This window comes from Oncorhynchus tshawytscha, linkage group LG33, assembly GCF_018296145.1.
Source record: "Oncorhynchus tshawytscha isolate Ot180627B linkage group LG33, Otsh_v2.0, whole genome shotgun sequence".
NCBI lineage: Eukaryota > Metazoa > Chordata > Actinopteri > Salmoniformes > Salmonidae > Oncorhynchus > Oncorhynchus tshawytscha.
In genome coordinates this window covers 21,967,459-21,984,827 of record NC_056461.1, presented here as the reverse complement: position 1 = coordinate 21,984,827, position 17,369 = coordinate 21,967,459, and the positions used below count along the sequence as shown (strand labels likewise).

The 17,369-nt window shown below is 45.8% G+C and overlaps 1 protein-coding gene across 5 annotated transcripts in view; it reads right to left on the bottom strand.

The window, feature by feature from the left end:
• Window positions 1–17,369, bottom strand: part of LOC112230985 (mediator of RNA polymerase II transcription subunit 13-like) — a 118,353-nt gene that overhangs the window by 35,229 nt on the left and 65,755 nt on the right. For all 5 annotated transcript variants that reach the window (XM_042311617.1, XM_024397447.2, XM_042311614.1 and 2 more), the window contains exons 3-4: window positions 14,167–14,251; window positions 13,451–13,534 (exon numbers count right to left, since the gene is read on the bottom strand). In XM_042311617.1, coding sequence (XP_042167551.1) covers window positions 13,451–13,534; window positions 14,167–14,251 — 169 coding nt within the window. The remainder of the gene's footprint in view (window positions 1–13,450; window positions 13,535–14,166; window positions 14,252–17,369) is intronic.

Below are 17,369 nucleotides of genomic sequence, written 5' to 3'. Positions count from 1 at the left end.
TATATTTGTCTTAGCTGAAAGCCCTACATATCAACGGTTGTTTGAACACATGTACGTTAGACTCAATGCACACACAGAGCATGACTTTGTTCCGTACAAGAGCCACTGATGATGTCTACGAGGTGACAACATGTGTTCCTGTGACATTGGCACCACACTGAGCAGCCTGCCACACAACACGGACCAGCACCACTGGGGGGTCTGAACAATGGCAAGTAAATGCATCAGAGAGCACTGTGTTCATCTCAATAGCAATCCATTCTCTTGCTGATGTTTAATGTAAAGTACTGGCTTTGAGAGGAACCTCTGAGAGAGAGAGAGAGAGAGAGAGAGAGAGAGAGAGAGAGAGAGAGAGAGAGAGAGAGAGAGAGAGAGAGAGAGAAAGAGAGAGAGAGAGAGAGAGAGAGAGAGAGAGAGAAAGAAAGAGAGAGAGAGAGAATCATATAGGGGAGAGTAATGAGATTGTGTTCTGGCTAGATTTCATTATCCACACTAGTGTGCATATTAAGCACACCTTGGGCATTTATACTGACTAGCGAAATGTGAATCTCCAGCCGATGAGCCCCACTAATCGGTTCCACCACTTCACTGACCTGACTTTGGCTCTCTGCGCCACCACGGAATCTCAATTGTGAATTATGTTAATCTGTCTGGGTGATGATGACTGTTACTAGACGACCGGGCCGCTCCAATCTGCTCTGACCTCTTTACAGATTAACAGAACGACGCTGGTGCTCGTAACCTGACAATGACCAATAGGAAGGCCCTCTGTCTCCTCTCCCATCCCTTCCCAACGCCTCTCATATTAACCAGGAAATCAGGAGAATGCAGCCACCCAGCCTTCTGCATTATTCATTAGCTGTCTGGTGGGTGGCCTTAGCCTGTGTTGCTGCTAGCTAGCACAATGTTAGCGCTTAAACACACAGAGAGCCATTTATATGGCTGCTGCTGTCCAATGAGGTGACTCCTGGTTCAAGGACACATTAGTTGTACATGTCATGTAGATACACAGTACACACACCGGTGTCCTTTTGAATTATTTTTAAAAAGCACCACACATTTAGCCTGGTTGCCATCTCTGTTCAGCTAGCTATTACATTACAGCTCTGTTCAGCTAGCTATTACATTACATCTCTGTTCAGCTAGCTATTACATTACATCTCTGTTCAGCTAGCTATTACATTACATCTCTGTTCAGCTAGCTATTACATTACAGCTCTGTTCAGCTAGCTATTACATTACATCTCTGTTCAGCAAGCTATTACATTACATCTCTGTTCAGCTAGCTATTACATTACATCTCTGTTCAGCTAGCTATTACATTACAGCTCTGTTCAGCTAGCTATTACATTACATCTCTGTTCAGCTAGCTATTACATTACATCTCTGTTCAGCTAGCTATTACATTACAGCTCTGTTCAGCTAGCTATTACATTACATCTCTGTTCAGCTAGCTATTACATTACAGCTCTGTTCAGCTAGCTATTACATTACATCTCTGTTCAGCTAGCTATTACATTACAGCTCTGTTCAGCTAGCTATTACATTACATCTCTGTTCAGCTAGCTATTACATTACATCTCTGTTCAGCTAGCTATTACATTACATCTCTGTTCAGCTAGCTATTACATTACAGCTCTGTTCAGCTAGCTATTACATTACATCTCTGTTCAGCTAGCTATTACATTACAGCTCTGTTCAGCTAGCTATTACATTACAGCTCTGTTCAGCTAGCTATTACATTACATCTCTGTTCAGCTAGCTATTACATTACAGCTCTGTTCAGCTAGCTATTACATTACATCTCTGTTCAGCAAGCTATTACATTACATCTCTGTTCAGCTAGCTATTACATTACATCTCTGTTCAGCTAGCTATTACATTACATCTCTGTTCAGCTAGCTATTACATTACAGCTCTGTTCAGCTAGCTATTACATTACATCTCTGTTCAGCAAGCTATTACATTACAGCTCTGTTCATATAGCTATTATATTACACCTCTGTTCAGCAAGCTATTACATTACATCTCTGTTCAGCAAGCTATTACATTACATCTCTGCTCAGCTAGCTATTACATTACATCTCTGTTCAGCTAGCTATTACATTCCACTCCTTGCCACTCTTGTCATCTGACAAATGACAGACCATCACACATTTATCAATGGAAATAACGCTCATTACTATTTTATTTGAGTGTTTTTAGTGGTCAGGGCTTTAGATAGACAGCGTGCGACCTGGAATAACAGATATTATCATATGCTGCATTTAATATATTACAGGAACCCGGGGCTTAAGGAACGTCTTTGTCGATGGTAAATAGCCTACAGTCAAGCTAGACAGAATTTGGAGAGCTATGAAACAAGGATGCGGTGGCTGCTGTGCTGGTGTGATATATAATCGGTATTTCTATTGATCCTCTCTCTCTGCTCAGTGACTGAGGTGTTTACTGACGCTATAAGAATCACCGAGGATAAAGGAAATGTTTCCTTCTGCTTTTTGTCACTCAATAAACGGGCCCATTAAATGATTGATAGTGTGGTGGTGAAGGAGATGGGGAGGTGGGCAGCTAGGGGCCATATCATGGGACAACGAGGGCGCGATACGGGAAAAGAATACGGACAATTATTGTCCACATTTTGCATGTAAGAATTTCCACCAGAATTTCTGCTAGAAATGAAACAATTCTGACCCCAACCCTGACGGTGTCAAAAACAAGTCTAGCATTATCACAGGTCACATCGTCTGGTATTGTTCCATTCCCCAGTAGAGTTGTTGTTCAGCTGAACAGTAGTATGTCTGTGAGTCATCATGATGCATTAAGTCACTAAGTGGTAAATTGACGAGGCATTACTCTGACATGATCCTCTTTGAGAAATAAATCAGTGTGTGTTTTCTATGCTGCACTCATCCCATCCTTTACAATGCTTATGTAAACCACAAGGAATTAACCTGATCACATACAAATGAAGAGAAATAAAGAGAAAATTCTGATGCCATTAATAGAATTCCTAAGCAGCGGTATGCAAATTGCTGGTTGGTGAATCACTGGCAGAAAAAGGCATAGTGTGTCCTCTGCTTCTTTATCTCCATGCTCTTCAGTCATCTTCCACTTGAAAGGGGGCTAAGCTGAGCAGTATCCCACGAAGAGAGCCCGGCACTTAAAAAGGAGGGAAACTTCTTGTGACGCGACTGATCCACACAACTCTACCCTATACGTAGAAAAAAAGGTTCCAAATGGGTTCTACTGCTGGTCCCATGGTCCCATAGGATAACCATTTTTGGTTCTAGGTACAACCCTTTTTGGTTCCAGGTAGAACCCTTTTGGGTCCCATGTAGAGCACTCTGTGGAAATGGTTCTACATAGAACTCAAAAGTCGTCTACTTGGAATCAAAAAGGGTTCTTCAAAGGGTTGTCATATGGCAGTGGTCACCAACCAGTTGATTGCGATCGACTGTTCGATCTCCGAGGCATTCGTAGTCGTTCACCAAATATTTCTGTAAAAAACAACAACGATAAAGCCTAGCATTCCTACTTGATTCAGCAGCCCCAGCACCACAAAGCAGCCCTAGCATTCCTACTTGATTCAGCAGTCCTAGCACCACAAAGCAGCCCTAGCATTACTACTTGATTCAGCAGCCCTAGCACCACAAAGCAGCCCTAGCTTTCCTACTTGATTCAGCAGCCCTAGCACCACAAAGCAGCCCTAGTATTCCTACTTGATTCAGCAGCCCTAGCACCACAAAGCAGCCCTAGCATTTCTACTTGATTCAGCTGCCCTAGCACCACAAAGCAGCCCTAGCATTCCTACTTGATTCAGCAGCCCTAGCACCACAAAGCAGCCCTATCATTCCTACTTGATTCAGCAGCCCTAGCACCACAAAGTCAGTGTAACCGTTTCGAACCATTTCATGTGTCTGAAGATAGAACTCTGGATACTCGGCAGGCCCAGAGAACAAATATATCTCAAATCACCATGCCTGTGCAAATTTCCTCGCGCCATAGGCTGTAAAAAGAAGCCTCGAGCGCACAGCAAAGTTGACAATGTGAGATTTCAAAACTTTTTAAACCCTGACTAAAGAGACTAAATGAATACAGCAAAGAGCTGCTGTTTTTAGAAGTAAATTCATGTTTAAGTTGTTATTCAGGACTGTCAACACTACTATAAGCCATATAATGCATATTCTCCCTACTTCCACTCACACTACAACCAGCACTGCAGTTACAATGAACGAGTAGCCTATTGCAAAGTGTTCCAATAAGCTTGAGTTGTTATTATTAGCAGCTGTGTCTTTTTTAATATTGAGGAATATTTTACTTTCTCTGGTCCTAGGAGTAACAACATGAATTGGTGCAAGAGGCAGAAATAATGCACTGCCAATTGAGTTTCGCCATAAACTTGAAGACTGTGTCCCCTTTTCTCAGCAGAGGGAGGAAGTGAGAGGCAGTTTCATCGCTGCTCCCTCCCTCCGGCTGACCATCAGATCCAGGCAGTCCAGTAAAAATTTTAAAGCTAATTATTATGCTCATTCATTCAGCTGTGCCTCACAAGTAATACAACAAATTATTTATTACCAGTGTGATCATTTACCTAAAATTATTTTGAAATATAATTTCTAAATATTCTGAAAATATCAACGTTGACAGGGCAATTCAAGCAGAGCTAATATGCAGTGATAATCTATGTTAATGTTGCATAAGCTTGTGTTTTTTAAGTCATGATTTCAAAAAACTCTTGAGCGGTAGAGCTTGGCTTGCTTTTGGGCACAGAAAGTGATCTGAACTCGGAAAAGGTTGGTGACCCCTGTCCTATGGGGACAGCTTAAGAAGCCTTTTAGTATCTAGATTTTTGTTCTAAGAGTGTACGAGTGTATCACCACGAAAACTGTTGGATGCACATGCCTGCGCTGCTCCAGGAGCCCTACACACACACCTGCACATGCACACACACTCAAGATCACACACACACTCAAGATCACACACACAAACACACACCAGGCTTATCTCAGAGCAAGCCCTCCTCATCCCTTAGCAGTGTGCCACAATCACTGAGGCAGTCAAGCCAGCAGAATGAACTGCCAGTGATCTGTTCCATCCTCTCAGTCACACGCAATGGGAAACAATTAACATGCCACTCTGAGATGCATCTCTATGGATGTAAAGCGGAGGGGGAGGAAGGATGCGGGAGAGAGAGGGGAGGGAGGGAGAAAGGGACGAGAGACAGATGGGCGAGAGACAAGGGACGGGAGGGAGAGAGCTGGGAGACAGATTTGGGAAGGAGAAGGACGGAGGGGAGAGGGAGAGGAGAAAGAGGGAAAGAGAAGGGGAGGGAGAGAGTTTTTTTTTTTTACTTTCCTGAGGTAGCGGCGTGACCTTGTGATGTAGCCTGACAGCAAATGTCCGTTGCCAGGGAGATGGCTAATGTCTCAATGTCATTGGCTCCCTCCTGGCCGAGGGGAGCGAGGGAAGCCATCCAGACAGCCTTACACCAGGAGCATCACGCACACACACACACACACTGTAAAGACACATGCACACACACACACACACATTGTACAGACACATGCACACACACACACACACTGTAAAGACACATACACACACACACAATGTAAAGACACATGAACACACACACACACACACATTGTACAGACACATGCACACACACACACACACACACACACACACACACACACACACACACACTGTAAAGACACATGCACACACACACTGTAAAGACACATGCACACACACACAATGTAAAGACACATGAACACACACACACACATTGTACAGACACATGCACACACACACACACACACTGTAAAGACACATGCACACACACACACACACACTGTAAATACACATGCACACACACACACACACACACACTGTAAAGACACATGCACACACACACACACACACACACTGTACAGACACATGCACACACACACACTGTACAGACACACACACACACTGTAAAGACACACGCATGCACACACACCAATATTCATACACACATTTGCAGTGTTGGTATGCAAAGAAAAATGAATTCTCACACACTACAAAACCCACATTGTACAGTACCTAAAAAGGGGAATTCTTTGTCTGGCAAACAGAAACATACAGTGAGTTGAGAGGACCAGAGAATAACTTTGCCCCTCACCACTGAATTGTGAACATACTGTACAGTGTCAGTATGCATATCACCATATGCACAGAAAGAAATACATATGAATGAAGGTAGTGCAGCCGAACAAACGTCTATGTTTAGCATGTATAGAGTACAGGAGAGGAGGAGAAGCCCTGCTGCCTGAGTCTTCAATACACTCCAATCATTCAGCTGTCTCTGGTAATGCTTCGTTCTTATCTATGTTTTAACTCTCCACAGATATCTCTCTCTCCCTTTCACTCACTCCCTTCTTCTCTCTCACTCCCTCTCTCTGTTTCTCTTTCTCTCCCTCTCTTTCTTCCTCTCTCTCACCCCCTCGCTCTCTCGTTCTCCCTCAGCATCTGATGCAATCCGTAACCAACACACAATCTCTTCCTGACTCTCAGACACAAAGAGAGAGAAGAGAGGGAGTGTGTGCCGTGCAAGGGGAGGGGGGCATATCTCCATAGATGTGCCAATCCTTCCCATGCCCTACAGGCACACAGGAATAAACACCAGAGACACTGCCAAAGCGCGGAACACGGGCAGACAGGCGGACACAGCCCATTAGCGCCCCCTATGAGACAGAGAGGGGATAGCTTCTCAGTGGACGTGTATACAGGACAAGGCAGAGTAGGTACAAAGGAGACAGCAGCAGTAGCACACGCTCAACTGAGCAATGCTCCAATGTGCATGATGTCACTGATAGAAGGCTGAACCCTGTGAATTGTTTTGTGTGTGTGTGTGTGTGTGTGTGTGTGTGTGAGTGAGTGAGTGAGTGAGTGAGTGAGTAGATGGGAAAGTAGTGTGTGTATGTGTGTGTGTGAGTGAGTGGGAGAGTAGTGTGTGTATGTGTGTGAGTAGTGGGAGTGAGTAGTGTGTGTATGTGTGTGAGTGAGTAGGGGAAAGTAGTGTGTGTATGTGTGTGAGTAGGGGGGAGTAGTGTGTGTATGTGTGTGAGTAGGGGGAGAGTAGTGTGTGTATGTGTGTGAGTGGGGGGGGAGTAGTGTGTGTATGTGTGTGAGTAGGGGGAGAGTAGTGTGTGTATGTGTGTGAGTAGGGGGAGAGTAGTGTGTGTATGTGTGTGAGTAGGGGGAGTAGTGTGTGTATGTGTGTGAGTAGGGGGAGAGTAGTGTGTGTATGTGTGTGAGTAGGGGGAGTAGTGTGTGTATGTGTGTGAGTAGGGGGAGAGTAGTGTGTGTATGTGTGTGAGTAGGGGGAGTAGTGTGTGTATGTGTGTGAGTAGGGGGAGTAGTGTGTGTATGTGTGTGAGTAGGGGAGAGTAGTGTGAGTAGGGGGAGTAGTGTGTGTATGTGTATGAGTAGGGGGAGAGTAGTGTGTGTATGTGTGAGTAGGGGAGAGTAGTGTGTGTATGTGTGTGAGTCGGGGGAGTAGTGTGTGTATGTGTGTGAGTAGGGGGGTAGTGTGTGTATGTGTGTGAGTAGGGGCGGAGTAGTGTGTGTATGTGTGTGAGTAGGGGGAGAGTAGTGTGTGTATGTGTGTGAGTAGGGGGAGAGTAGTGTGTGTATGTGTGTGAGTAGGGGGGAGAGTAGTATGTATGTGTGTGAGTAGGGGGAGAAGTGTGTGTATGTGTGTGAGTAGGGGGAGAGTAGTGTGTGTATGTGTGTGAGTAGGGGGAGAGTAGTGTGTGTATGTGTGTGAGTAGGGGGAGTAGTGTGTGTATGTGTGTGAGTAGTAGGGGGAGTAGTGTGTGTATGTATGTGAGTAGGGGGAGAGTAGTGTGTGTATGTGTGTGAGTAGGGGGAGTAGTGTGTGAGTAGGGGGGAGTAGTGTGTGTATGTGTGTGAGTACGGGGAGTAGTGTGTGTATGTGTGTGAGTAGGGGGAGAGTAGTGTGTGTATGTGTGTGAGTAGGGGGAGTAGTGTGTGAGTAGGGGGAGTAGTGTGTGAGTAGGGGGAGTAGTGTGTGTATGTGTGTGAGTAGGGGGAGAGTAGTGTGTGTATGTGTGTGAGTAGGGGGAGTAGTGTGTGAGTAGGGGGAGTAGTGTGTGAGTAGGGGGAGTAGTGTGTGTATGTGTGTGAGTAGGGGGGAGTAGTGTGTGAGTAGGGGGAGTAGTGTGTGTATGTGTGTGAGTAGGGGGAGTAGTGTGTGAGTAGGGGGAGTAGTGTGTGAGTAGGGGAGAGTAGTGTGTGTATGTGTGTGAGTGAGTAGGGGGAGTAGTGTGTGAGTAGGGGGAGTAGTGTGTGAGTAGGGGGAGTAGTGTGTGAGTAGGGGGAGTAGTGTGTGAGTAGGGGGAGTAGTGTGTGAGTAGGGGGAGTAGTGTATGAGTAGGGGGAGTAGTGTGTGAGTAGGGGGAGTAGTGTGTGAGTAGGGGGAGTAGTGTGTGAGTAGGGGGGAGTAGTGTGTGAGTAGGGGGAGTAGTGTGTGAGTAGGGGGGAGTAGTGTGTGAGTAGGGGGAGTAGTGTGTGTGCATGTTTTGTTATTGGAATTTTAATTTCTGTTCAGACATGCCATTGTTCAATTGAGTGTGATCACCATTAAGAGTGAATGTGTGAGTACATCTAGATGTGTGCGTTTGTGTTTGTGTCTGTCTGTCTTTCAGACTGGATGTTGAGGAATGGTGCAGTGTCCCCCCTCCCTCTTTTTTGTCTCTCTCTCCGTCTCACTCCCCCCCTCTCTTTCTTTCAGTCTGTTCAATAATTCACAGGAAGGCAGTGGGGCAGGCTTGGCAGGGGGTGCGCCAGCTGACAGTGTATTCAGACAAAGCTGTCAAACTGGAGAAGAATCACGTGGGTGCAACAGTGGCTAATCCCCCCCTATCCTCCCTTATCTGTCCCTTCTTCACTAGCCATTCCTATGGCAGATTTCTGCCCCCCTTAGGACCCTCCCTCATACATGCACACGTACGCAGACACACAGAGAGACAGAGAGAGAGACAGAGAGAGAGACAGAGAGACAGACAGACAGACAGACAGACAGACAGACAGACAGACAGACAGACAGACAGACAGACAGACAGACAGACAGACAGACAGACAGACAGACAGACAGACAGACAGACAGACAGACAGACAGACAGACAGACAGACAGACAGACAGACAGACAGACAGACAGACAGACAGACAGACAGACAGACAGACAGACAGACAGACAGACAGACACACAGAGAGACAGAGAGAGAGACAGAGAGAGAGACAGAGAGAGAGACAGAGAGAGAGACAGAGAGACAGAGAGACAGAGAGACAGAGAGACAGAGAGACAGAGAGACAGAGAGAGAGAGAGAGAGCGCACACACAAACACACCCTGGCCTCTCGGAGCCTAGCATGGGGGCTAACCAAATTTGGTCTCTCTGGGAAAGGCTTGCACTCTCGAAGCCCCAGCCCAGCCCCAGCCCCACCCTCACAACCCCCTCCCCTTCTCAGGGGAAAGACAGCTCCTTATTGTTCTAAGGAGTGTCAAGCGGTGTCACATTTGTCCAACCCCCACAGCTCCAGCCCCCTTTTCAAAGCTTCAAAGAGCTGTATCCACCCCCCACTCTAGACACACATCCTCATCATCACACAGCAGCAGCAACACACAGATCCCATCACTGTAACTCAACATATCTACCATTCCCCTTGTTCAGGACAGTTTCCGTTACTCCTCCTTCTTCTCACTTCTTCACTCACTCACTTACTTGCTCTAAGCTCCCGCACTCCTTCAGAGTGACAGAGTTCCTCCTCCTCTCTGTCGTCCAGCTCTTCCCCGGAGCGGAGGCATGCAAGTGTTTCTCTTTTCTCTTTTCTGCTCTCCTCTCTCTGTCGCTCTCTCTTTCTCTCGCTCTCTTCTCTCTCATCATTTTCTCGTTGCACAGTCAGAGCAAAGACAATGCCGTCTTAATAGGCAAATTAATTAGCAAGCAGCAATTTCACTCATTAAAAACGGAAACTAACTGCGGCACAATGAAGACAATGTTGGCACTAAACGCAGAGCAGAGGAAGACATGATTTAGAGAAGGCATCCAGGACAGTTTAGGACTCCCACACACTTGAATTGTGATTGATTGGTGGAGCTGCCATAGCTCAAATGACTATGAGGAAATGCCAGTGTTCTTTTGTGAGGCTCCTTTTCTCAATTGGTTAGTTAGAGGATGTGTCTAAAACCATGACAACAAACAGAGGCTAAATGCATAGCCGCGGGAAGGAAGTACGGGTGCTGCAACATATATGTTTTTGACAAATTTGCAATTCATACATTTTTTTAACAGAAAGACCTTATTTACATGAGGATTCAGAGCCTTTGCTATCAGACTCGAAATGGAGTCCTGTTTCCACTGAATATCCTTGAGATGCTTCTACAACTTAATTGAACTCCACCTGTGGTAAATTCAATTGATTGGACATGTTTTGGAAAGGCACACACCTCTCTACATAAGGTCCCACAGTTGACAGTGCATGTCAGAGCAAAAACCAAGCCATGAGGTCGAAGGAATTGTCTGTAGATCTGGAGAAGGGTACCAAAACATTTCTGCAGCATTGAAGCTCCCCAAGAACACAGTCGCCTCCATCATTCTTAAATGGAAGAAGTTTGGAACCACCAAATCTCTTCCTAGAGCTGGCCACCCGGACAAACTGAGCAATCGGGGGAGATGGGCCTTAGTCAGGGAGGTGACCAAGAACCCGATGGTCACTCTGACAGAGCTCTAGAGTTCCTCTGTGGAGATAGGAGAACCTTCAAGAAGGACAACCATCTCTGCAGCACTCCAGCAACCAGGCCTTTATGGTAGAGTGGTCAGAACGAAGCCACTCCTCAGTAAAAGGCACATGACAGCCCGCTTGGAATTTGCCAAAAGGCACCTAAAGGACCAGAACACGAGAAACAAGATTCTCAGGTCTGATGAAACCAAGATTGAACTCTTCGACCTGAATGCCAAGCGTCAGATCTGGAGGAAACTGGTTGTGGCAGCATCATGCTGTGGGGATGTTTTTCAGCGGTGGGGACTGGGGGACTAGTCAATATCGAGAAAGATGATCAGAGCAAAGTACAGAGATCCATGATGAAAACCTGCTCCAGAGCGCTCAGGACTTCAGACTGGGGTGAAGGTTCACCTTCAAACAGGACAACGACCCTAAGCACACAGCCAAGACAATGCAGGAGTGGCTTCGGGACAAGTCTCTGAATGTCCCTGAGTGGCCCAGACAGATCCCGGACTTGAACCCGATCGAACATCTCTGAAGAGACCTGAAAATAGCTGTTCAGCAACACTCCCCATCCAACCTGACAGAGCTTGAGAGGATCTGCAAAGAAGAATGGGAGAAACTCCCCAAATACAGGTGTTCCAATCTTGTAGGGTCATACCCAAGAAGACTCGAGGATGTGCTCAGAAGGTGCTTCAACAAAGTACTGAGTAAAGGGTCTGAATACTTAAGTAAATGGAAACAGGATGCACCTGAGCTCTGTTTCAGTTGTATTTTTTTATATACATTTGCAAAAAAAAAAATTTTTTAAACTTTGCGCATTGTCATTATGGGGTATTGTTTGTAGACTGATGAGAAAAATGTATAATTTCTTCAATTTTAGAATAAGGCTGTAACGGTACAAAATGTGAGGGTCTGAATACACTGTGTATATATATATATATGTAATGGGCACCCAGATGCTGCGTAGGCAACACAATAATATCAGATATTAGGTGGCCCGGGTTTTTTTTGCAGCCGCCTTCCGCGTCGGCTACTATATTGCAATATTAACATTCTCGATCTCTTGCAATATTCTCAGAGCCACCTTGTTGATGCCTTGCTTCAATATTCTCAGAGCCACCTTGTTGATGCCTTGCTTCAATATTCGCAGAATGTTTCCCAACTTTGGTGGGAAGCGCATGAGACAATGGCATTGTCATAGTACACTGTATATGCCAGTCCTTCATATAGCCTATAGCAGGGGGTTGGCAACATATTTCATATAATTGCCCATTTACAATTGATCCTACTATTTCTAAAGAGCTGCATGCCAGTTATGATTTCATCTAAGCATTATAGGCTGCTCAACTGTGCCCCAAAAAATGTCTAACTGCCCACAAATAGAATAATTCTAGCTGGCTACCTGTAGCAAGGCGCTGATAATTCAGCGGTGTGGCCTTAATGCGTAGATTTTCCTTTCGAATTTCATGATTTTCTTCATTCCTTGGTTGAGTTTGTTTGTCTTTATGTGTCTTTGTGGATTATAGGCCTAAGTAAAGTCCTTTGATGTATGCCTTTATTTCAATGCATGTCCAGGATTTATCTGGCATAGTTTGCATTCACAGTCAGCTGTTTTTATGCTCCCGTTACTATCACATTGATGTCGGTATTTGAAGTCGGCCTTGATAGCGTGTTTAATGCATCTATTTCATGTTGCACTTCATGCCTGTTCCACAAGTAAATGAGTCAATGTAGCCTACTTCTCGCGGCTATGGCTGAGTGGTCTCTCTCTCTCTCTCTCTCTCTGCATGCTGTGTCCTAGCCCTTGAAGGAGGGCTAGCCCTTCAATTCTTTCAACACCTTTGGAATTGTGCCACAGCTTGCATCTTTATCACTGGGAACCTCTCCACAGCTACTTACCGTAGGAGAGGATCTCACTCCTAAAAACATGGATATGGAGAGTTCTCAAACTGCAACTCAATGTATTTGCATAATTGTAACTAATTATCATGTGTCATGATCATCTGAATCCCTCTTGCAAGATGTCTTTGAGTTAAATGTTTCCTGTAACCAAGCAGATAGGAATATGTGTCTAATTTATGAACAGCTGCAATTAAATCCATCTTACATAATGTTTTTTTTAACTGTCAATAATGCACCAAACTTCAAGCTAAGCAAAAAGTGGAGTTAAAACAACAATTCCCCTCTCCTGTGCTCCTCTGTTCTGTATGTCTCTGGCAGGCACACACACACATAGCCACAAATCCCTCCTCTGCTCAGCTCTCACACCTCACCAACGCTCGCTACCCCTCTCTCAATAGTCTGACACTCAGGCAGTCTGGAGGACCAGTTCTCGCACTCTCACACACAGGAGCCGAGTCGTCGTCTGTCTCACAGCACGAGCCTTTCCCACCTTTCCCACCTGCGAGCGCAGTGACATGATCCCATGGGCTCACAGCCAGGTGCCGCGAGGCAGTCAGAGGTGTCACCACATCCCAGGCAGGGTGGGAGCAGCCGGCACATGGCAACCATTCACACCGCCTGTCTGTCACACCCCCGGACCCAGCATGGGGGCAACGTCCCCCCAACGTCAATCTAGTTATCACCGTGTCAGAACAACGTGGCGCCGATGCCGTGAGGAGGATGTGTGCGGGATTGAGAAGGATGGTTAAACTCACCTGGTGCCCATATGCTTCTCCTCCAGCTCGTATGGCTTGACAAACCACTTCCCAATCCGCACAAAGTCCTTGTCCATCAGACACCTAGGGGAGGGGAGACATTAAACATCTGTATCACAGTATATATATAATATACACACAAATATACATGCACATAGACACATACTGTACATAGAGATTGGCACACACATACCCAATCAGGGAAGAACAGAGAATGGAATAGAATAGATTTGTTTTCATACCTAAACACTCACATCAATGGAGTTACACAGAACCATTAGATGAAGACTCTATTTAAGGCTTTATGACAATGCAATATAGAGCAGAGGTATAGAGTTGGAAGAGAGGAGGTAGACTCAAGGTAATAAGAAGGTTCATTCAGCCTGCCCCCCTATGATGATCATTGATGTTTAACTTAATTCAAACCAAATATGTGCTGGTTCATTTAGCAGATGGGGAAGCTTTACTGGAGTTATTGATTCAGTCCAGGTTTTAATTTGATTATTACTTCGTCTTTTAATCGTTGGTGGTCTCTATTTTTGTCAGCATTATTTCCTTAGCAGTTGGTGGGAGTAGAAATGGTTATTAAGCAGAAATAGCCTATGACTAGACTGGGAATATTCAGCTTACTTTATGTGATACTTTACATATATGACATGGGATGAGCTGAGGAGTCATTTTCCAGGTGGCTCATGGGAAATGTAGTTGTACTGTACCTCTCCAGCAGGTTGTGAATGGCCTTGAACAGGAGGGTCCGGCATTCATATGACAGCCCACACTCCCATAGTCCCTCCTCAGCCACTGGAAGACAGGAAGAGAAGATGGATGGGTCAGCAACTGGTGGATAAAGTGAAGTCAACACATTTCATACCATAGAAATGGATTGAATAGAATAGGCCTGGAACCTCTAACCCTGGCAATTTGACTGGAAAACAGATGGGCACACTCGTAATGGCTGCCTGGTATGGTGACGCAATAATGTCCATGGTAATATAGAATGTTCATTCAAATGACGCTAACTGATTTGCTCATGCAATCAATGGAAGGTATTTTTTGTCATGACAGTTGAGTTGATTCAACAAATCTCAGCACAGACTGATAGGTACACTTCCTAATTTACTTCCTGCTTTGCTCCTACGTAAAAAGAAAAATACAGGTTAAGAAAATGTAATGATCCATGCGGCAGGGTTTGAAAATAAACAAATTCATGGGACGAGCGCCATTGATAATTACTACTAGCGCTGTTACTAACTAGCAATGTTGGTTCCATGTTTGCAAAGAGTTATGGTATATTAGAATCGCCTCGTCTTAACATGTGTCATCCTGAACTACATTTCTTCCACAGAGAAAGATAGAGGACTCATCTTTATATCTGTGCCATTAATGGGTCTGTGACAGCATGGGCATTGCCATTGAGGCTACAACCCCTGGGAATCCCCACCCAGTTAACTATGTTAACTACTTTAAAGCATGGAAGCATGGTGGAAGCTCTCAATGATAATGTCCATATGCTAAAACGGGTTATATCCATAATGTGTCCTCTATCTATCTCTATGCTTTGCTCCTATGGGAACACTCGCAATGGCCACCAGTCCACCCATTACCATTATGACTTGAATGGGGATGCCCGTTCTATTCATTCTATTTCTGTTCATACACTCAAACACATTGCACAGACACACAGGAGACATTCTCTATTGACTGTAATGCATGCCAAAAGCAGAGGAGGCTTTTAGGAATACACATGAATTTTACCCACAGACACAAGTATCTACATGTACTGTACACCCATCAACAAGACTGACTCATCAGATGCCCTGAACCACAGTTACAGTATCTACCATACAAGTTAAACCACTGTGGAGCACTGTGGAAGATCCTAGAAGTACACTAGCGTGCGCTGCATCTGTGTTTGTGTATCTGTGTGTGTGTATCTGTGTTTGTGTATCTGTGTTTGTGTATCTGTGTTTGTGTATCTGTGTTTGTGTATCTGTGTGTGTGTATCTGTGTTTGTGTATCTGTGTGTGTGTATCTGTGTTTGTGTATCTGTGTGTGTGTATCTGTGTGTGTGTATCTGTGTTTGTGTATCTGTGTGTGTGTATCTGTGTTTGTGTATCTGTGTGTGTGTATCTGTGTTTGTGTAGCTGTGTTTGTGTATCTGTGTTTGTGTATCTGTGTGTGTGTGTGTGTGTGTGTGTGTGTGTGTGTGTGATCACTGTGCCTCTGTAAAGCTGTCAGGTCCACTGCACCAGCGCCACTGTCAACCCGTGTGCAGCTGTCAGCTCCAGTTAACCAGCGCTGGGAGAGACAGTGTGCTGCAGAGTGTGTGTATGTGTCTGTGTGTGTTTGTTTGTATGTGTGTGTCTGTAGGCCAGAGGCCACGCAGGGAGGCAGGAGAGGAGAGACAAGGCGAGGAGAGGCGGGCAGCACCACGCGCAGATGCCAGCCCTGACAGCCCAGCAGCGCTCAGGAGAGTCGTCAGGGTGACAGTGCTTAGTTCTAGTTCTTGCCATGTCAGCAGCCAGCTTAAATGTGACTTGTGTGGAGTAGTGGATGGATCCAACCACTACTGGTTCCCCTGTTCTTCCTTCTTCCCAGAAGAGGAATGGCTACTGATAGCTGTAGTGTTTTTGGTTCTCTGCCTTACCTGGAGGGAGATTGGCAGGGATGGGAGGCTTGTGAGTGGGTGTTGTGTTTACTTACAGGGTAGTGGCAAACAAAAAGCACCGGGTGGGTACACGGGGGAAGGGAGCGATGGATGGGGGGAGGAAAAAAGCGACAGAGCACAGAGGAGGGGTGGAGGGCACATGGAGGATGATATTTATTTTTTCGTTGGGGGTTGTGTTTTCTTGCTTTTTTGATATTTCCCTCCCTTTTTCACACTGGAGTGAATGAAATTTCCTTACTCGCCAGAATTCCAGGGTTACCATGGCAACACTGGCTGTGAGAACACAGCTCCCCGGTATTCAATTCCACCGCCACCCCCCCATCTCTCTTCCTCCCTCCTTCTATCCTCTCCTTCTTCATCTGTTCTATTGCTTCCAACACCCCCACCCCCTTTCCTCCCTGTCTCTCCCTCCCCTCCTCCCCCTCGTTCATTCCCGATCCAGGGCTCAAACAGGAAGCTTAGCTCCAGCCAGCTATTCTACAGGGAAGAGTGGTCCATGAGCGGAATGCCAACTCTCCAGAAAATCCAGCTCATTAGCTCGCCCCTTTCTCTCTCCAATCCCTTTTTCAGAATGCCAATTCGCCGCCAGTCGCCTTCATCTATCTACCCTACCACTTCCCCTTCTCCCTCCAGTCCTTTCCCCCTTCTCCCCCCCTCTCTCACATTCAATCAACCCACCACCTCCACAGAGCACGCCCAGGTTCTCAACCCCTCTTCACCCAGGTTTGAGTCACCCTGCCTGGGGAAATTCTCTCTTCTGCCCAGCCACATCCAGCCACAGCCACACAATGAGCTCCCTACCTCTGGGAGCCACCCGTAAGGAAACTGAACTGATGTGATCAACTCGTTGGTTATGTATTTCTGACTGGTTTAGATTAAAACACTGACAACAGCAATACATCGCTCCTCAGAGTGCAGGTATCAACTGATGCTATTCCCGAGATTAGAACTTGTAAAAGAAAAGTCTGGAATTCCTTTCGCCACTCCGGGAATGTCATTACAGCTATTGTTTACATTGCAGTCACCGAGGAGCTCGAGCTGCACCTTATCGAGCCTTCAACACAAGGTGTGACTATTTCTGTCTTGTGCACACACACACACATACACTCACAAACGCACACACACACACACACACACACACACACGCATGCATACTCGCAAACACACACAGACACACACAGACACACACACACGCATGCACACTCGTAAACACACACACACACACACACACACACACACACACACACACAC